Raw genomic sequence first — 22866 nt, forward strand, 5'->3', positions numbered from 1 at the left:
GCTTCTGCTTGAAAAAAATAAAAAGAAGAAAGAAAGAAAAGCACACGCTCTATGGACATGCACACATGTACGCCGACCGCGTAAGAGGCCCTAAACCAAGTGGGAGGCAGAGGGCAGAACTTTCCGTCAGCATTTGAGAGGAGCAGGATAATGTCTTGTTGCTAGTTTCACTTAAAGGATTTTTCAGTTCCTGAGGTTATTGATTGTGCCATTTGTCTAATAGGGGTGAGAATGCTGTCACAAATTTTATGGATTTTGTATTTCTCATCATTTTGCTTTTTTCATCATGTTTTAATCAGGTAAGAGATTTCCAAAACTATATTGATTTAGTAGCCTGCATAGAAATAGGTTTTGCCTAAAAATAAATGAGAATCTTCATTATTTAATGCTGAGTGTTTTAATAGGATACAGATCTGAATTTTAATTTGTGTGTTTGCCGAAATTAAACCAAGAACAAAATCTGTGACAAGTTTTCCATTCCTTTAAAGGGTCAGAATAGAACCTGCTATTTAATATTGTTCATATTTAAGAAGATAGGTGATGTATGTTGCTTGGGATCAAATCAGCTACTCATGTGTAGCTAAATTATGGTTTAATAGTTTTACAGAAGTATATTTAATACTTATATCAGAAATTAAAGTATACAGGCAGAAAAATATGTTTCCATGAAAATTGTATTAAATGGCGAAAGCAAAAAGTCAACAAAAATCTTGGAGAAATTCTGTGAAGATATTTCAGTATAAATGCTACCTTTGTTCAAAGTAGCAGCAAAGTTTAATAAACGCATAGCAGGAATTATGACGCCACTAACGCAGTCACACCTGACTTATGGATGTACACCATAGCTGAGGGAGGACTTACACTATAGCTGAGGGAGGACTTACACCATAGCTGAGGGAGGACTTACACCTGTCAAGCTTTCGCTTAACCTGTGCTTTTGTTACAATGTTTCAATCACGTTCTACAAATTCTTGCTTATATTCAAATGTTTGATGTTTCAATGGAGTTATGATCAGTAATTTATATGTATCCTCAGCAGGAATACTTTGGATAGGACTTTGAATGCTAAGTCTAACAATTTTATGTTGAATCCTACACCAGTATAGATTTCAGTCAATTCAACTGTGCAATATCCTAGTGATAGACTATTATAAACTGGAGATCAGAAACATCACCACAGCAGTAAAATCAGGGTGGAGAGTTGGGCTGGGAGTGGACTGGAATCGTGGGATTGAACAGGGATTGGGGGGCATCTCTGGACCTGTCCTGATCCATCACAGACACAGCATCAGCATCTTATGGTCTGCAGAAATGACAAACTGAAGGTGCACAAACATAGGAATTAAGGAAAAAATTAAGACCTTTGGATTGACTGGAAATCAGTTTAACTGGCTTCTCCTTACAAAATTCAACATGGAATTACTGAAGTATGAATTGAACATAAATCATACAATTTTATACATCAACTACTGACACTTTTTAAATCTTACATATTTCGCACCTCCTCTGTGCTCTCATGTTTTTCTCCTGGCACTTCCTCTTGTGGTTCATGTTTATTGTACTGTAGATGTATCAGTGTTAGCTCTCCTGCTACAGTTATGAATGATTAAAACATTCTCCAGTTTGATTGGGTAACAGAAGGAATGACTCACAAATTGTTAGTTTTGACAGTGATGATAAATTTTAAGCAGTTGTGTTTCTAATTTAAGAAAGAATGCATTTATGATTTTCTATTCTCAGTGGAAAAGCTACCAGAGCACTTTTATACTAACTAAGGATTGCCAGTGTAATTACTTCATCTTATGTGAACATAGTATTTTAACTGTGATCATTTTCGGCATCCAAACAGCAAAAATAAACAACAAAATACCAGTTGGGGACCTTTAAAATGTCTCTGCAATTACCTGGTTTTCCACATTGTGGCACTATAACATATACATGGTGGTTACAATTAAAGACAATGATTAAATATTAAAGATGCAAATGCCCATGGTGGGCATGGCTCGCAGGGCACATGCCAGCCTACGCTGGGCTTTATCGCAAAGTCTGGTGCTCTGCTGCTGGTCAGGAGGTACAGTGTGGCGCCTCAGTGTCTGGTCATGTTTCCAAGCCCAGCTCTGTGTCTGTACAATTTGCATCTTACGCACATATTTTCACATGGGTTCCTGCCCACAGTCCAAAGACTTACATTTTACATAAAATTACAGTCCCTGAAATTCTCTGTGAAACACTACCATCCAAATGCATGATGTGGCCTGTGCTTCATAGGCCCAGCGACGGCAAATTTGATGCACGGTTCTAGGAAACTGAACCAGATCTTAGATGAAATTTTAAATATTCTGTTTAGAATACACTGTATTTTACACATATTTGACAAATTGCAAAGTTTTATTTTTGCATCTCTCCTTCAGTGGATTTCTGCTTTGTACTAATGGCTCAGTAACATTAGAAATGTGTGTTTATCGCAGATATTGATACTATTATTTATGGTTAACTTGCATTTAAAGTGGAAGGTATAAGTCCCGATTCTTTAAACCTTTTCTTTCTTTCCTGCAGTTCTTTGTGGCCACAAGGGCACCAAAAAATAATAATGAGATGAAATTACATGGTTTTCAGGCAGATTTTTTAGGCCGGCGATAGCGGAAAAGTTAAAATAGGATAGTGAATGGCATTTTTCTTAGGGAGACGAGGCTTGGCGACCACTCCCTCGAGGGCTGTGCGGTTCTCCTGACTGATTAAAGGTTCCGCTGTGAATGAGAAGGCAGCAGATTGTAAGGTGAGGTCTTAGCAGTGAATAATACTCTACATGACAGTTTCTCATTGGTAAATGTACTTTAGGGACAGGATCAGTTATACAGGGACAGACAGAAATATGGATGTAAAAATGGTGTAGATTTATATCAATGGTCAGAGTCAGCTTATATTCAAACAGCATTTATTCCATGAGGAAACGGGACAGTCTTATCAGCAGGCATTGGTGGCTGTACTGTTTGCATTCATGTACTGTAAGCATTCATGTACTGTATTCATTCAAGTGCTGTAAGCATTCATTTACTGTATTCATTCATGTGCTGTATGCATTCATGTACTGTATTCATGTACTGTATGCATTCATGTGCTGTATTCATGCACTGTATGCATTCATGTGCTGTATGCATTCATGTGCTGTATTCATGTACTGTATGCATTCATGTACTGTATTCATTTGCTGTATGCATCCATGTACTGTATGCATTCATGTGCTGTATTCATGTACTGTATGCATTCATGTACTGTATTCATTTGCTGTATGCATCCATGTACTGTTTCCATGTACTGTATGTATTCATGTACTGTATGTATTCATGTACCGCGTGCCTTTGTCCTCTACCTGTCTAAGTAATCTGGTCTTTCTCTGTTTTCCTTGCCTAATATTGATTTTCTTGTGCTTCCATCTCAGTCCTACTTTAATATTCATCAGAATTTATTTTGCAGTTATTATGTTACATTTTTATGTTTTGGTGTTTTCCTATTTGTGGTCATGCTATCATGTCACTTAAGGTTTTTTTCAGACCAAGGCCCACTCTAATGGAAGGCAAAGTATATAAGAGGGTCTAACTCAGGGGTGTTCAATCTTATCCGCAAAGGGCTGGTGTGTATGCAGGTTTTTGGGATGACCTGTATGTCAGCTGTTCAAACCCAGGTGTGAGGACTCTTCAGCCAATCAGTCTTCTAATTAGTAATCTAATAAGGGAGTTGCAGCGAAAACCCGCATACACACCGCCCCTTTGCAGATAAGATTGGACACCCCTGGTCTAACTGAATGACTTAGTGTGTTTTGTTAGTTGTAATCAGGTCTTTGTTTTATATACCATAGCTATGTTTAGAGGGTCTGTGCAAAGACAGGCCCGGAGGCTTAACTGCAGAAATCACGTATTTGTTCCCACTTAAGGTGGCATCATTTAGATAAGATGCTGGTCCCCGCGTGGGACTGACAGATTGTATTATCATGAAAATACTTAAAGGAATAAAATTAAAGGTTCATCATTTCAAACCGGGCAACTTTATTCAATTATATTTTAAGGTAATTCTAATTTATCTTCATTTACATAAGCATTTTTCTCCTTATATATTGTATATTTACTTTAATAGTTTACAAAAAATTGTGCTTTTAGTTCAGTCAGACTCACAAATTTGGATTTATACTGCATGGCTTTTATTTAGTGATGTGCTGGTGGCGCATTTCAGCAATCCTCTGTTTAATCACATATCAATGCACAAAATAAGTTTCATAATTGTTTTCAATAGTACTTTAGTACAAACATCAAACCATACTGTATTAAATTAAGTAGAATTTTTAAGTTAGTATTTAAAATACCATACTCTGATACTATATATGTTTCTCTGAAGAGTGTCACCTGTTTTTAATACAAAGGGTAGAGTCTTTAGATTGTAACAGTGTTTGTGTCTTTATGTCTAAATAGTATTTTTTTCTTCTGCTTACTAAAGTGATATAAGTACTGTATTTAATTAAAGTGTGTTTGAAAGCAAACTTGCTAATGGAAAGTAATTGCTTGTGTTTGCTGTGTGTTTTGCACCTTATCTGCAGAATATTTCTCACCGTGTGAATTTAACGCAGACTACAGAGCATAGTTTCTCAGAATTCTTATTAACAGTTTATTGGAAAATATTGTAACAAAGTGTAGCTGAAACCAATGGCAGCCCTTGCAGAATCTAGGGCACATCACTGCAATACTTAACATGTAGCTGCCACAACTGACTTTTCATTCTTATGCACAAGGTGAAAATATAAGAAGATGGCATTTTATTTTTTGAATTGTAATCCTTCACTTGAAGTCCTTCAGATTATGTTAGTTATAGTGGCACCTTTTTCCCTCAGTCTTCTCTTCGCGTGGCGACGAGTGATTTTTATTGTAGCCACAATGTGGGAGGATCCAACCTGTGTTTAACAATTCAAATAGGAATATTTATAAATGGTTGGATGATAGCTAATGACTCTCAGAGCCAGATTCAGGGAAATGCTGCATAATTTCAGCTACAATTTCATTATACATTTACAAACATACTTCAGTTAGAATATTTTAAAATAAACACAAAAATACATAGGCATAGCTTACAGGAACGGAGAGGTAACTGGAGGTCACAAACATAATGAGAAGGCCTTTTCTTACATTGCAGTTGTCTTGAGTCCTACTCTGACCGTATTTTATTGAGCTCATGGAAGCTTATGGGAGGCTGTTAACTCTCCTCTTGCTTCCCTCACAATTAGATCCCCACAACTTGACGACAGCTCTTGCTAAACCAAACCAAGCCACCATATATCTGGCTTTCATTAATCGCCGTTGCTGTTGTTGTTTCAGCATTTCAGTATAACAGTTGCAGTTTTTCAACTATATGGGCGTGCGTGTTTTTAAAGTGATGACTGCAGTCACTGTGAATGTATGAGGATGGAATGTTATATGGGGCCTGGGTGAAGGGAACAGGGGTCCCAGTGATCTAGGAGAGGCAGGATGAACTCATCAGCGAAGATCATTAGGAAGGTGTGCACTGCAGTGCGTCCCAAGCTGGGTCTGAACATCAGCAAAAAAACACACATGACAATGGCCTTATCCATTTAAACATTTCATTAAATTAGCATCAAGGGTTTGTGAACTGCTAATATGGGAGGGAGATAATTAGTTTCAGTGACAGAATTATGTATAAGGATGAAAAAAAGTTAGAGATTTTGGTAACACTGCACTTAAGGGTGCTATTCATAAGGCTACATGACACCAACATAAGCCCTTCATGACAGCCACCGTATCTTGACCAAAGCATTTATAAGGGTTTGTTCCAGTTTCTGTAGATGTTATAAACGCTGACATTGGCAACTGTGTGTGTGGTGGAAGAACATGACAAGATACAATCCACCAGCCTCTGGAGGTGTGAGACGATGCTGCTGTTCAATGTCCCCATGTGTAACGGTCCTTTAAAGAGTGTTAACCTTTTATGTCACTTGAATGAAAAAAGTGTCATAACACAACTTTATGTCAGCATAACCCTAAGACAGTCAACGAAGGTGATATGTCAACATGACACTGGAGTTCCCAATGTCAGCACTGAAGACAGCTACAAAAGTTGGAACGAACCTTTATAAATGCTTTTGTCAAATATGCTGTCATGAAGGGCTTAAGCTGTGTCATGCAGCCTTATGAAGAGCAAAATGTTACTGACATTTCTTACACACAGCTGCACAAAAATATAAAGAAAGTTCTGCCCTGTTTGCATTTGTCTTTCTGATCCCCTGGACTAAATGTAGTTCTGATTGATCTAATATTATGAAGATCCACGCATGTTTTGTTCTATGCCTCTAATCTCTTGTCTTTCTGTTTGGTTACTTGACACCCCATAATCATAATGGCAGGCCAGGTTCCTGTAAGGAGGAGGTAAAGTCTCCAAACAAAGCTACCCCAAAGTCAATGTCTCCGTCAGATTTCCTGGACAAACTCATGGGACGAACATCGGGGTATGATGCCCGCATTAGGCCCAACTTCAAAGGTATACTGGCAAGACAATAAAGCACAAGCGTTACATTTAGTTATATAGAATAAATCTCCAAAAAAAAGGACTTTTGTACCACTCTAGTAGATTAGTAGTCTATGGAACATTTCTCAGAAGCAAACAATAGTTGCTATCAGGATTTCCAAGTTTAACAGAAAGTTAGAAGGATGGTATTTGGCTGTTGTATTAACCCATGAAATGTAATGTTAGCTGAGGCACTCGCTGCATTTTCTTAGCAGTTCTTCCACTATTTAACAATAATCTGTGAAGTCTCAGTAACAGTAATACCTATGTTAATGAACATGAAATGAAATTATAAAATATTAATATTATATGTAAATGATCACTGCATTTGCATTTGACTCATGATTATATAAAATAAAAATGATATACAATTAAACCTATCACTAATGATTATGTATTCAAAGTAATATTATTATGATTATCCCTATATATTTAAATAAAGTTTTTTTAAATATACTGAATATTCTAGAAAACATTTTCTTTTTTGCAAAATAAATTCCCTGTATTCATGTATTTTCTTTAGGTCCACCTGTTAATGTTACATGTAACATCTTCATCAACAGTTTTGGATCCATCACAGAAACAACTATGGTATGACAAACAATCTACTGCAATCTGATTTGTGTCTAAAGAAGTTTAATCTTTTTCTAGTTGGTTGTTTTCATGCTGCGAACAAAACTTATCTGCTGCTAAGCTGCTAATGTAACTCACCACTGGGGCAGGTCAGCTTTTGTAGAGCAATTAGATCAAGGCATTAATTAGCTGATTATGAATGCATCTGTTTACATGGACACTCAGTAAAACATGAATAGGAGTTGTGACAGTGCAGATTATAGCTATCTATATAATTCCGGATTCAAAGAACCAGAATTCTAAGATCTGCATCTTGTTTGTTCTACGCTGCAGGACTATCGTCTGAATGTGTTCCTACGGCAACAGTGGAATGACCCCCGGCTGGCATACAAAGAATATCCCGATGACTCTCTGGACCTGGACCCCTCCATGCTGGACTCGATATGGAAACCAGATCTCTTTTTTGCCAATGAGAAGGGTGCTAACTTTCATGAGGTCACCACTGACAACAAACTGCTGCGTATCTTCCAAAATGGAAATGTGCTCTACAGTATTAGGTATGCTGACTTGCAGGCATCTGCAGGGTGAAGCATATTTCCAAGTTCTTAAACTCATTTATTTAGAGTTGCCAATTCTCCACTGCTCTATTCATCACGCTGTACTGATGCTTTGCTTGTGTTCTATTCAATTCTTTACTTTTTATTTTTCTGCCTTTTCTCGGGGTCCTGCTTACGGCTTCAGACTAACATTGATCTTGTCCTGTCCGATGAACTTGAAGAATTTTCCAATGGATATTCAGACCTGCACCATGCAGCTCGAAAGCTGTGAGTTTTGCCTTGTCTGATTTTGTCCTCTTTCTCTGTCTCCCTCACTCTCTCACTTTCTTTGACTCGGGTTCTATGTTTCTATCATACATAGACACACAAATTAAGAAACTGAAACACACTGAAAACAAATGTTCAGTACTTGACGGCATCATTTTGTCCCGAAAATTTGTCCCTTTAAAATTAAAGTGATTGTTTGATTGAAATTACAGGCAGTTCCTTGGTTACAAATGAGATCCATTACCTAAGTCTGTCTTAAAGTCAATTTTTTTAACTAAATTATTATTATCATAAGTAGTAATTATAAAACTAAGTATGCTACTGTACTGAAACTCAAGCCAACAAACATCTGAAACCGTGCAATATTTTCTTGAGCATCACAAAGTAGTGCATGCATTCATTATTACCAACCATTGCATTTAACAATTTTTTTTATATAATAGACTTTATGGCAGTCCATTCTTAAGTACGAATTGTCTTGGACATTCTTAACCTGGGGACTGCCTGTAGACAAATTAAGTGTATGCAAATGGTTATGAAATTCTTACAATCAAGTCATGCACGGTCGTTTCACTGTATATACAAGTATAAATAATGTGTGACAATGCATTAATCCTGCTCAATAATTAAAAATCTTCCTTCTGCATTTGTTATCAAAATTTTTCTTGTTCAGAGGCAGAAGCATATATTATTACACCTGGAAAGATGTATTTTGCCATTAGTTATGTTCCATGACAGAAAAAAATATTCTTGCACATTTTACTGCATTAGCCTATTGTGTACAGGATATTTTCTTAATTACCCGCAAATCAACATCAATCATCAATCAATATGCAAACTGGCAACATTGTTTACCATTTTACTATGCCTTTGTTAACAAGCTTTATCATGAATATTTTTTTCCTAAACATTTTATTATTCAGGATGTTTTCATTAAAGCTTTAATTAAGGTTTTTGTTCACATGATAACTTTTATATGAAACATGTAAACTTTAGCAACAGAGAAGGTCTACATTTTCAGTTAGATACTTTTTCTTCTGGATTAAAAAATGCATTTTAGGGAAATTATGTGACAAAAATGTGTTCATTTACCAAATCATTCAGTGCTTAGTGAATTGATCATTGAGAAGTGCCTTTAAATATATTAGCCTACCAGATTATTGGAATAATTGTCACTATCTGTTCTGTTGAAGGTATATTACTTACAAGTACTTTTGTTCCCAGCAAGTGCTTCTCAAAATGAACACATACACTTAACATCACGGGTACACACCCAATCTTCACTATTACATCACTGGAATTAAATATTAAAAACAGAATGATGTTCACCTCCTTTTTTCATCCTTAATGACTAAAGTTTTTGATGAAATGTTTATCAAAGAGCGCTCTCATTTGAAGGTCATTATAATGATGCACATGTTCAGCTGTCTCAAGGCAAAACCCCCCCTTCTAGTAACCAGGCAATCCCCCCCCAGCTAGTCACCAGGCAACCCCCCCCCCCCCCCCAGCTAGTTACCAGGCAACCCCCCCCCCCGCCCCCAGCAAGTCACCAGGCTATCCCCCCCCTACCCCCCCCTCCACAGCTAGTAAGTCATACATTGCTTTGCTGGTGTGATTCTCAGGGGAGAGTGCCTATGCATGGAATTTTGGGTCTAGGTCAATATTTAAAAGAAAAGAATCATAAATATTAGTTCTTGGTTTTAAAAAGTATAACCACCTTCGTGTTTTCTCATTTGTGCAATGATAAGAAACATTACTTTTCTAACATTACTTCTCCGTAAATCACAACAGGTTTGTTTTATTTAATAGAATATTTCAGTTTAGGTTTGTTGCACTGAATGATGTTTTCAGTTTTGGTGACAAACAAAAATCACTCTAGAAAACCTGGATTTGAATATTTGTATTTCTATTTTTCTTATATAAAAATAATAAATAATAGCCACAAATAGATTATATGTATTACTTTAACATTTATGCAGTTATTTGCATGAGAAACCATCTTTTTAATTTTCTCTAACGGCCCAGCTGGCTCCAAAAATAACATCTCTGCAGTCTGAACTTACCTCCACTAGCCAGCTTGGGTGTCTATAGACTAGCTGACATAGCAAACATTTGAATTTCTCAGCTGATCATACTTCATTTCAACATTTCCTTATGTAAGTCATGGATAGTTCATGTGTCAGTCTCATATTACATCATTTATTGCTACAGAGCAAAAAAATCAGAAAGCTAAAATACTTAACTATAGTTAAGTTATAGCTAAGTTATAGTTATGGTTAATAGTGAAATATTCACTATGCCTGCTGAGAAATAAAAAGTGCTCTAGATCTGAGGAGGTCCCATCTCCCTTGCTCTGCAGTTGGCTACACCATGAATGATCTGATCTTCGAGTGGCTGGATGAAAGCCCAGTGCAAGTGGCAGATGAACTGATGCTGCCCCAGTTTGTTTTAAAAGAAGAGAAAGATCTTGGCTACTGTACCAAACATTACAACACAGGTAGGACCAGTAAAACACTGAGTTACAAAAACATCTCATAAGAGACATGTTCATTCAGAGCCTCAAACCATCTCAATTGATCTCCAATCACAGGTAAATTCACCTGCATTGAGGTGAAATTCCACCTGGAGCGACAGATGGGCTACTACCTGATACAGATGTACATTCCCAGCCTTCTTATCGTCATCCTGTCCTGGGTGTCATTCTGGATCAACATGGATGCAGCACCAGCTAGGGTGGGCCTTGGCATCACCACGGTGCTCACCATGACAACGCAAAGCTCCGGGTCGCGGGCCTCCCTGCCCAAGGTGAGAAAGGTCCTTTCATTCTGATTGGTCCTCAGCACATTCTTCAAACCACTGGAACAGGAATAACAAAACAGATCAGTATTGATTTTGCTGGCACTCAAGTCTTAATTCTTTACTTTTCCTTTGCATGCTCCATCACAAATGATATGTGAACACAGACAGGCAGTTATCATCCAGTGATCGGTGCCATGCTGTGATTTGTGATTTGGCAGGTGTCATATGTGAAGGCTATTGACATCTGGATGGCGGTTTGCCTGCTGTTCGTCTTCGCCGCCTTACTTGAGTATGCTGCGGTCAACTTTGTTTCACGACAACACAAAGAGTTCATCAGACTAAAGAGGAAGCAGAGGCGACGGAGGATAGTGAGTCTAATTTCATGCAAAATGTTTTTTTCTGGTAATCATCTCTGCTTGTTCTTCTCTGTTTTACAATTCCGCAGGTACGAATACTGAAGTCTGTACTAGATGTCCTATTTGTCGTTTGACAACATGAATGACTTGTATAACTGTGCATGTGTCTCCAACTTCCAACATATATAGCTGCCAGGCCATGTGAGCGTGGTGTGAATTAAAAAAAAATCATTTACTTAGACACCAAGTTAAGAATTATGTTACTTGGTTTAAGGGCTCAGGTTTCACAAATCTATCCTATTCTACAAACTTATTCCTTAGCTGAATAATTACTGCAGTCACTCATAAAAATGATAGGAGACCCACCCTTATCAATAACAGTTGTACTGGTACTTGGCTTCGGCTGTTGGATGATGAAAAACAGCAGCTGCCTGCTGGGATTAATCAATGCCCCCCCCCAGAGTGATCTGAGCCAGCAGATTCTCTTTAGCTGAAGCATCCGTCACTCTCAGTGTACAACCCCGTTTCCAACGACGCTGTGTAAAATGTAAATGAAAACAAAATGCAATGATTTACAAATCATATGAACCATATTAAATTGAAAATAGAAAAAAAGGATGAAGTCATATTGAAACATTTCATGACAAATACATGCTCAATTTGAAGCAAAACGTTTCAAAAAAGCTGAGACAGGAGCAAGTTTTCCACTGTGTTGCATCACCTCTTCTTTGAACAACACTCTGTAAACATTTGGGAACTGAGGAGACCAGTTGCTGGAGTTTGGAAAGTGAAATGTTGTCCCTTTCTTGCCTGATTTAGGCATGCAAGTGCTCAGCAGTTCGGGGTCTCCTTCATGGTGGGGTCTCCTTCATCGTAGGGGTCTCCTTCATGGTGGGGTTTCCTTCATGGTGGGGTTTCCTTCGTCGTGGGGTCTCCTTCATCGTAGGGGTCTCCTTCATCGTGGGGTTTCCTTCGTCGTGGGGTCTCCTTCATCGTGGGGTTTCCTTCGTCGTGGGGTCTCCTTCATCGTAGGGGTCTCCTTCATCGTGGGGTTTCCTTCGTCGTGGGGTCTCCTTCATCGTGGGGTTTCCTTCGTCGTGGGGTCTCCTTCATCGTAGGGTTCTCCTTCGTCGTGGGGTCTCCGTCGTAGGTTTCAATTCATTGGTTTTCGGCCTTGTCCCTCGCAAACAGAGATTTCTCTGGATTCTCTGAATCTTTTAATGATACCATGTACTGTAGAGGATTCCTAAATTCTTTGCAATATTGTATTGTGTTATGCAATGTTTTGCAATAAAATATCCTTTTGTTTTGCAATTAAAATATCCTTTTTAAAAGCAGTTGAAGCTTATGTGAAATGCATCGCACTAATTTAAGAGAACATGAGAAAGGATCCTGAGGAGTAAGTCACAAGTTTGGATAATTAGAAATTTTGTTAAGAGAAACCACATAAAAAAGAACTTATTATAATTTCTCCTCTTCTAGGAAACCACTTTGCATTCAGCTGGTATGCTTAGACAAGGAATGTAATACACGTTCAGGTCCAAGGGTTACTGTTAGAAGCAGCCTGTGACTCTTGTGATAAATCCATTTAAGTGCATTAAACATTATGTTCTGTTGGATACTTTGAGATCTGTGGCTCAATCATATCATTCCAACACACATTTTTCATCCTAGAGCTCCTTATTAGCAAAACTGGAAATGCTATATGGCCAAATGTACGTGGACACCAGCTTGTCCACCATCCCAGTCCAAAACCAAGGATATTCATATGAAATTGGTCAGCTCACTGTTGCGATAATAGCCTCTGTTCTTCTGAGAAGGCTTTCCATTAGATGCTGGAACATTGCTTGTGGGATTTGCTGCCATTCAGGTCGGGTATTGATGTTGGGTGACCAGGCCCCTTTCTGTGAGCATGTGTAGCTGATTGTTTATTTAATTACACACCTATGTCAGCGATGGGTGTGACTTAAGTAGGCAATTCTTCAAAATGACAAGATGCCGGGGGTGACATGGTGGCGCAGTGATTAGCTCTGTTACCTCCTATCTCTGGGACCGGGGCTTAAATTTCCACCCAGGTTCCATACATGTGGACTTTGCATGTTCTACCCGTGTCGTTGTGGGGTTTACTCCAGGTACTTCCGTTTCCCCCATAGTCCAAAAACATGCTGAGGCTGATTGGAGTTACCCAACAATGTTAATTTTGTCAACAAAAATTTCAATGATAAGTATTCATTGAAAACCTATTATTTCATGACTAAATTGTAATGACGACGTAAACGAAAAAGTGTTTGACAACGAAAATTATGGCAAAATCGTTCATTATGCTCTGATTAGTAAAGACGAGACTAAATTGCTTGCTTTGTTTGGGCAGACAACCTAGATCACAGTAGCCGTCTCAAAGTACAGTATTGGTCGTTATCCTTTACTGACTGGTTGATATCATGTACATGTATAAAGCTGCAAGTGCCCGTACCAGTTCTCCCAGTCTCCATGCATCGTTCTGATTGGATGATTTGTTTTTCCCGTTTGGTTCATGTCTGCCCAAATGGCAGCTTCCAGTATAACTAAAATGACACTAATGTCCCTTTTTCTCATTTGAGCAATTTTACTGTATTATGTACTTTCTGTTTTTAAAGAAGGGTTATTGTAAATTGTGCTGACAGGTTTTGCACACGGTTAAATAGGTGTTTGATAGGTGTTTGACTAATAATGAAAAAATATTACAGTATAATTGGCCATACAGTTCAATTTGATGGGCATTTAATACCCTAATACCAAAAATGAAACAGGGAAAAGTATGTCTTGTTGATGTATGCAGAAAACAAATACGAGCTGTGAAGAATATTTGGTTGCATTGCACTTTTTCTAACAAACTTTAGGCATTCATTTTTATATATGAAAGAAGTACGGTAAGTCATTAACATTCTCATCCTAAATAACTAAGCATCATCGTTATGGGGTGTGCATATGTATAAGGTGTGCTTACTTCTCAAGGGAATTTATACAGCCAGGAGAAATACCCTTCAGCAAAATCCATTTCAGTATCATTAACTTGTCAGAGAAAATTATAACAAAAAACTTGACTAAAATTAGACTATAGTTCCAATGACTAAATATTAACTAAAACAAAACAAAAACAAGTCTAAAATGTGACTTTAATCACTACTATTTTCACTAAGTGACTAAGACTAAAACTAAAAAAAAAATTCTTGCCAAAATTAATTACCAAATTGGCAATTTGTTGCCCTAATAATAGCTGCCCTAAGCCTAACCCTAAACCTAACTCTAATCCTAACCCTAACCTTAACCCTAATTACCACTGTTACCAAATTGTCTGTAGGTATGCATGTGTAAGTGAATGGTGTGCAAGTGTGAGTGTGCACTGTGACAGGTTGGTACCCCATCCTGGCTTGTTCCCAGCCTTAGAGCCCATAGAGCCCAGACCCCTCTAAACCCTGAATAAGACAAGTGGTTACAGAAAATGGATGGATACGGTACCCACATATTTCTGGCCGCACAGTGTAATTAGTGATTGTGTACTTTGAAAAACTTGTTGAAACTGTACCAGAAATACACAAGAAAGGGTAAAAAAAAAAAAAAAAAATTGCTTAAATTGAAGAAATAATCCCTCAACAAATCCATAAGCACAATAATTTTTCATCATGCCTCTGGTTGACTGATCCATGCAACAAGTGTGACCTGTGACTTTTCCAGAATGTTCCTTCACTAATTATATGTTTTGCGACAGTGAACAGTATCCAGAGAACATGTAGAAATAATTTTATGTCATACACTCATTAATATACACATGGCGTGTCAGGTGACACGAAGGATTCAGGGGAAGGTATGGTTGCAAAATGAAAAGGGGGTTTAATAAACTCACAGGACAAATACTGGAAATAAACAGAACCGTGGGTGATCAAAACAGGAGGACTGGAAATTAGGATGGGCAAAGGCCACAGGATGATATGATGTCAATAACCTGACATTGACAATGACCCTGAGAATATGCATGGCCCTCTCTGTGAGCCACTAAACATTACTTGGGTCTGAAATAAATGTATATATATTAGGGCTGTCAAAATTAACGGGTTAACACGGATTAATTCATTATCATGATTAATCTGATTTAAAAAAAATTACGCAATTAACCCATCTCCAGCGCAGAATGACTCAAAATCCATGAAATGTCTTTGTCAACCCATTTCGGGCAGTTTTGGTGCGTTCCATTTGCCGTGGGAGGCTGGGAACTTGTATTCCGAGTCGGATTCCGAGTTTTGAAGCCGGATGTGACGACATGCGCACTCCTGTTTCTCGGAGACCAGAGAAATGTCTTGGAGCAGCACAGAGGATCCAAGATGGCTGCGCCTTTTATCAACAGAAGGGAAAGTTGTAGTTTTATACTGTTTAAGCCCTACTTCTCATTTGTGGCTCATTAAATCGGTCGCACACACTATACCGTCCAACTTATCTGTGGATGTGTTGCTACGGAGTTTTATACGTAAAGCACCGCGCGTAATGTGTTATAAACTGATATTGCTAACAATGGCAATTAACTGGGCTAGAATCAGATTTCATGATTAGTTGGATTATTTGCCAGATTTACTGTAGTTCGGGCTAATTGTAAGTGAACGAAAATAAAGACCATTTAAACTGAGGTACCTTAAATCCGATAAGTTGTCCGGCTAACCAGAAAATCTTGCTTTTTGATATGGGTCCTTGGTATTGCACTTCTGTGGCAGATGGATTGCATCCGACTCGTATTCAAGATGTTCAATGAACATATTAAGTGCATATACATTCCCTTTTTTCTTGAGTCTGTTTGCTCAAGCAAAATGAAATGTGATTAATATAGATTAAAAATGAATTATATTTAATCGTGATTAATCTAAATTAATCCTCAGCAACCCTGTGATTAATCTTATTAAAACTTTTAATCGTTTGACAGCACTAATATATATATATATATATATATATATATATATATATACATATATATATATATATATTATTGACATTTATATATGTGTCCTAATATTTTGTGTTATAATGACAGAAACAAAATAATCAAGCATGTGAACCGACAGTCTAAACAAGAAATCAGAGTAAGTTACATATTTGTAAAAACTATAAAATGTAACTGCATAGCGTTGCATAAATAACATCAACTTTCAAAAATTTCTTTTGCTTCTTAATCATGCCAATCCAGTGTAAGTAATATTTGGAGGACATTAAGGTCAAATTTATCTGCCCTCCCCCCCCCCCCCTAACAGAACAACTGGCCCCAATCTGCCCCCTTCCAGTTGAAATGGTCTAGAACCTCCACTGGGAAGAAACAGGTGCTTATATATCAGGCGTGGCCCATCAGGCATGGCCCCTCAGGCGTGGCCCATCAGGCATGGCTCATCAGGCATGGCCCATCAGGCATGGCCCTTCAGGCGTGGCTCATCAGGCATAGCCCATCAGGCTTGGCCCCTCAGGCGTGGCCCATCAGGCTTGGCCCATCAGGCGTGGCCCCTCAGGCATGGCTCATCAGGCGTGGCCCATCAGGTGTGGCTCATCAGGCATGGCCCATCAGGGGCGGCCCTTCAGGCGTGGCCCATCAGGCATGGCCCTTCAGGCGTGGCTCATCAGGCATGGCCCATCAGGCATGGCCCCTCAGGCGTGGCCCATCAGGGGCGGCCCTTCAGGCATGGCCCATCAGGTGTGGCTCATCAGGCATGGCCCCTTAGGGGCGGCCCTTCAGGCATGGCCCATCAGGCGTGGCCCCTCAGGCATGGTCCATAAGGCGTGGCCCCTTAGGCGTGGCCCATCAGGCATGGCCCCTCAGGCATGGCCCATCAGGCGTGGCTCATCAGGGGCGCCCCCTTAAACATACATGGTACTCCCACAATATTGGTAGGAGACATGTCCCAAACATCCATACCCTAAGCCCTTGTGTACAACTGTGGTGAGCAGAACAGCATCTCAGAATGATGACTCTTGACTTCTACTCAGGCACATAAAGGACCCAATGGTGACTTCATAAAGTCATAAATAAAACATCTATCTTCTTCTTCCAGGAGGAAGAGCTGGAACAACAGAGCCGTGGGTTCTACTTCCATGGTTATGGACTGGGTCACTGCCTCCAGGGAGTAGATAGCACAGCTCTGGAAGGTTCCACAGTCTGCACCACACCTCCACCTATTCCCACGGTGTATGACAGCGATGACATCTGCAAGATGTTTGTGGACCGTGCCAAGAGGATTGATACCATATCTAGGGCTGTCTTTCCAGTTAGCTTTCTCATTTTTAACGTCTTCTACTGGATGACCTACAAAGTGCTTCGAAGTGAAGACATCCACACCTCTTTGTAAGACGCTGCACATGACACCATATGCAGATACATCAGGACATCAAAGACACTGTTTTTAAAATGGTATCTGTTATAAAACAAAACACATGATCATTACTATTTTATAGTGTCTATTTACATTTCCTCTCATGTTTCCATCACATTTACAGTCAGAGGTATCTGCTGTTTCTTTGCACATACTCTGTGCTTATACTTTAAACCACGTTAAAAATGTTTGGTCAAATATGGCATTTGCAGAGGAATGCTTGGATAGGCCATATTAACTTAACATTAATACAGACCATGCATTTCATTGAATGATTTAGTATACTGCTAAATATTTGTTAATTATTTTATGGAAACTCGGGGATACTGATTTCTAAATATTTATAGCATGTAAATATGTGAACAGCAACCATTAGAAGAAAACACAGATTTTTGCCCAGTTTGATCAAATATTCAGCAATGATTATTTCTTTATTTATTTCATCCACTTATTGTATATGAAGATTAAAATATGTCTTAACTTACGTTCTACACGTAAAATTTACTAAGGCCCCTCTTGCTAGCCAGCAATGTATCAATATATGTACAAGTATATTTATATTTTCATGCATAAATTGACTTGTTTCGTTTGAATAACTCAAATTATTTTGTTTTCGTTTTGTTAACATAAAAATGCATGAGAAAATCTGGGAGGCACACATGGGACAGAGTATCTGTGTAATTGCACAAATTATTTTCATATAATTTCTAAATAAAAAATACAATGTATCCATGCTGAATCCAGCCATTTATCACTCATTTTAAAGAATACACTTTCACGATGATGTTTTCGTGATATATTTTCCAAGGTGAATCATCGTAACATTTTGTCATAATGCTTGTTTTGGCATTCTCCTATTCATAGATTAAATATAGTGATATATGTGTCTTGAGGAATTGTTCTGTTTGATTTCATTTGATTTCCATTTGACTTTTGTGCAAACTACCTTCTCATTACATTTAAATTCAGCTATAACCAGCAGGGGATCATCTATAATTGAAATTCTTCCCACCATACATATATACAATAACTGTATATAACTATTAGCAGTGCTGTACTCATCCTGCTATGCTACCTGCTATGCTGTCTGCTATACTGCCTGCTATACTGCCTGCTATGCTGCCTGCTATACTGTCTGCTATACTGCCTGCTATACTGCCTGCTATGCTGCCTGCTATACTGTCTGCTATACTGCCTGCTATACTGCCTGCTATGCTGTCTGCTATACTGCCTGCTATGCTGCCTGCTATGCTGTCTGCTATACTGCTTGCTATGCTACCTGCTATGCTGCCTGCTTATACTGCCTGCTATGCTGTCTGCTACACTGCCTGCTATGCTGCCTGCTATGCTGTCTGCTATACTGCTTGCTATGCTACCTGCTATGCTGCCTGCTTATACTGCCTGCTATGCTGTCTGCTACACTGCCTGCTATGCTGCCTGCTATGCTGTCTGCTATACTGCCTGCTATGCTGTCTGGTATACTACTTGCTATGCTACCTGCTATACTGCCTGCTATACTGTCTGATATACTAATCGCTATGCTACCCGCTATGCTGCCTGCTATATTGCCTGCTATGCTGTCTACTATACTGCTTGCTATGCTACCTGCTATGCTACCTGCTATACTGCCTGCTATGCTGCCTGCTATACTACCCGCTATGCTACCCGCTATACTGCCTGCTATGCTGTCTGAAATACAACTTGCTATGCTACCTGCTATGCTACCTGCTATACTGCCTGCTATGCTGCCTGCTAGACTGTTTGCTACGCTACCTGCTTTACTACCTGAAATTAGTACAATTCTCTTTTTCCTTTTTTTATAATGAAACATAAACTCAGAGCCCAAGGGTGTGCAGGACTCCCTGACAGCCTCGACAGGGACAGACCACAGACAGACCGCAGCCATTTCCTTCATTCATTTGGCAGATTTTTTTTCCCAAAATCATATACAGTAGAGGAAGCTGGGTGGGTCTGATGGTGAAATAACTCTGACAACCAGGGACTGGAACCAGTGACTCTGTGATCACTGACACAGCATAATAACCCACCATCGGTCCTATATGTAGATCGTCATGTGACACACATATTATGAGCAATTATGACTCATCGGTTTTGACTGTGCTTGTGTTTGGGTTGCAGAAGGAAACTCGAGTACCCCAAAAATCCAGTACATTTAGTTGCTAAACACACTCACACGCCAGCATCAGTCTGTTTCATTATTGCCGTTAATCCCCACAAGGAATCCCACATAAAATCCTAATTCAGTCTCTTGTCCCTCAGGTCAACCAAGGGATTGTAGATGCACACAGTGAAATGAAAGCATAAGAAGGGAGGACAAATGGGCTTTTAATGGGAAATCAGAAGGTGTTTTATCAGCTAATGGGCTTTAACTGGAACACACCGCCCCATGGTAATGACTGTGAATTTAGTCCTGCCACCTCCAATTGTCATCCTTTATTTAAAGCATCACTAATCATTTTCATTGTCTGCTAAAGTCTAACAAGGAAGTTAGGAAATTGCTGGGAGGTGCTTTGAAGTAGAAGAGCACGGCTATTCGCCTTATTAACTGATGAGCCTGCATCTTTTACAGTTTAATAATACTGCATCATGAAAGGCCTCATTCACAATTGAAATTTTATATTTAGCTCCACTGTCACACTGTGAAACATCCAACGCTGTGGCCTGTAAATTATCCTTGAAAATCAATATGTAATTGTTATACGTTGTATCTTAAACTAATTTGCTATAAAGCTTTAAGCTCTTAAAACCTACAATTACTGTTGTTTATAATTACCATATTGGCATGCAGTCCTAGGCATATTAGCAAATAGAAATTAAGGCTGAACAAGAGCTGTAATTATAAGCTCGTTTTTTTTTTCATGTGGTTACTGAATTTTTGTAAGAAGGTTTCTCAGGAAAAGCCTATAAATTCATATGAGTGAAAATATATTTAATTTTAACATGCAAAAGAAATTCATTATGGAAACTTGTGAATTTCAATGCAGAGCCACATTTTATTTCCATCTACTAGTAACAACTAATAGGGGAAGTGAATTTTGTATGTGCAGACAACTGGGTACCCAAATGTGCAGAGAGAGAAACATGATGATTTCTCCAAACATACAGGTGCCATCTAATGCTATTTCAGTTTTTCAAATCATTTCCTCACCACTGGATGAGTCTAAAAAAAACTATAAAAACCCACCACCTTCTATTGCGTGATGTTTCTTTATCACTAAGGAAATGTTAAAATTAGCTTATTGAACACACAAGCTTTCAAAAACCTTAAAAATGAACCGGATGCAGTGCATTAGTGGCAGCAAAGGTGAATATGAAGTAGTGAAACTCAGGTTAGTATGTAATCTTTCATTTCTTGTTGATGACACTTGCGAAAGAAAAGAGAATAAACAAACACATTAAACAAAACTATCATTAGACACTTTCTCCATAGCAAGAAGATATTTTCGAGGTATTTTTTTCTCAGTTATGCCAGATTTGGGTTTGATGTAAATACAGTCATGCTGGAAAGCAGCCTAATCCCCACTGAGGAATAAGTTGGCAGATCCATGGTATTGACCTGTTTTTCCTTAAAAGGCATTGGGGACATTTTTTATATGTATGGCATCATAAACTCCATCAAACACCAGGAAATTGTCACCCAGAAGCAGGCTGACTCTGACAGGAGGCCAAAACTGGGTCATGGTATACCTCTCAATCGTCTGTCACAAGTAGCAGAAGTATGAAATATGTGTAACTACACTGTGAAAAAAACTGGGTGCCATCTTTCAGCCAGTTGTTCGACTGATTCAAGAATATGATGCGGGCAGACACTAAAACAAAAGCTGCGATTACTCTGCTGCGGGTCTGACTGAAGCTAAGGTGTGATATTAAAGATGACCGTATGCTCAGCAAATACATAGTATTATCATAAACAGTAACATGCATAGACTCAGTAATGTAGCATCTGAAACATTTCTTTTAACGTTTACAACACTGTAGTAAAGCCAAATCCAGCAGCCTAAGGACTATTTGATTAAGTGCATTTTCATGTGACATATCAGTGTTCATAGTCCTTAAGCCAGCTAGGCTTATAGTCATGATACCTCAGAGTAAGCTATGAAGTTGTCTTCATAAGAATATTGTGCAGGATTCTCTTGAGCAGGTGTTGATGAATCAACTTGAGAGGCAGCAAGTTCAGGAAAGTATGAGAGATGGACTGTATTCCATTTCCTGCGATGGTCTAGCTAGTAAGTACTTTGGCACAATTTCTTGAGAACCCTAGTTGGTCCTGTGAACCATGAAGATTTTCTTCACATGCAATAAATTCTTGACCCATACCAAATCAACTTTATACACAGGATTACTTGGTCTCTTCTTGGCATCAGGCTAAACTTTTATTTTAGGTTGTTTTGCAGCAATTGTTTTATGTACCCATCTGTGGGAAAAGAGGCACACAAAGGCATGATGTTTAAGTTAAGTGTTAATTTGGCATGTTATACGAACTGCAATGGTGCTTTCAGCATCTACAGTATATTCACCTCACGCCAGCAATACACGTGAGTCTCTCTTTGGGGCAGACAGTGAGTCTCTCTTTGGGGCAGACAGTGAGTCTCTCTTTGGGGCAGACAATGAGTCTCTCTTTGGGGCAGACAGTGAGTCTCTCTTTGGGGCAGACAGTGAGTCTCTCTTTGGGGCAGACAATGAGTCTCTCTTTGGGGCAGACAGTGAGTCTCTCTTTGGGGCAAACAGTGAGTCTCTCTCTGGCAGACAGTGAGTCTCTCTTTGGGGCAGGCAGTGAGTCTCTCTCTGGCAGACAGTGAGTCTCTCTTTGGGGCAGACAGTGAGTCTCTCTCTGGCAGACAGTGAGTCTCTCTTTGGGGCAGACAGTGAGTCTCTCTTTGGGGCAGACAGTGAGTCTCTCTCTGGCAGACAGTGAGTCTCTCTTTGGGGCAGACAGTGAGTCTCTCTCTGGCAGACAGTGAGTCTCTCTTTGGGGCAGACAGTGAGTCTCTCTTTGGGGCAGACAGTGAGTCTCTCTCTGGCAGACAGTGAGTCTCTCTTTGGGGCAGACAGTGAGTCTCTCTTTGGGGCAGACAGTGAGTCTCTCTCTGGCAGACAGTGAGTCTCTCTTTGGGACAGACAGTGAGTCTCTCTTTGGGGCAGACAGTGAGTCTCTCTTTGGGGCAGACAGTGAGTCTCTCTTTGGGGCAGACAGTGAGTCTCTCTCTGGCAGACAGTGAGTCTCTCTTTGGGGCAGACAGTGAGTCTCTCTCTGGCAGACAGTGAGTCTCTCTTTGGACCAGACAGTGAGTCTCTCTTTGGGGCAGGCAGTGAGTCTCTCTTTGGGGCAGACAGTGAGTCTCTCTTTGG

General features: G+C 39.2%; 1 protein-coding gene across 1 annotated transcript; it reads left to right on the plus strand.

The window, feature by feature from the left end:
- The first annotated feature begins 107 nt into the window (after nt 1-107).
- LOC111833674 (glycine receptor subunit alpha-4-like) lies at nt 108-17501 on the plus strand. Its single transcript, XM_023792187.2, has 9 exons — nt 108-299; nt 6404-6537; nt 7088-7155; nt 7471-7694; nt 7879-7961; nt 10321-10458; nt 10552-10766; nt 10979-11128; nt 17179-17501. Exons 1-9 carry the CDS (start codon nt 232-234, stop codon nt 17470-17472), a joined length of 1374 nt encoding a protein of 457 aa, XP_023647955.1. The 5' UTR covers nt 108-231; the 3' UTR covers nt 17473-17501.
- Nucleotides 17502-22866: the final 5365 nt, after the last annotated feature.

The sequence above is a fragment of the Paramormyrops kingsleyae genome, chromosome 18, assembly GCF_048594095.1.
Source record: "Paramormyrops kingsleyae isolate MSU_618 chromosome 18, PKINGS_0.4, whole genome shotgun sequence".
Taxonomy (NCBI): domain Eukaryota; kingdom Metazoa; phylum Chordata; class Actinopteri; order Osteoglossiformes; family Mormyridae; genus Paramormyrops; species Paramormyrops kingsleyae.

Excerpts from the sequence above, each read along its gene's own strand:
- LOC111833674 (XM_023792187.2), top strand. The coding sequence starts at position 232 with ATGCTGTCACAAATTTTATGGATTTTGTATTTCTCATCATTTTGCTTT. Across the intron at positions 7,156-7,470 it reads CCATCACAGAAACAACTATG|GACTATCGTCTGAATGTGTT; the intron begins GTATGACAAACA and ends TCTACGCTGCAG. Across the intron at positions 11,129-17,178 it reads AGCAGAGGCGACGGAGGATA|GAGGAAGAGCTGGAACAACA; the intron begins GTGAGTCTAATT and ends TTCTTCTTCCAG.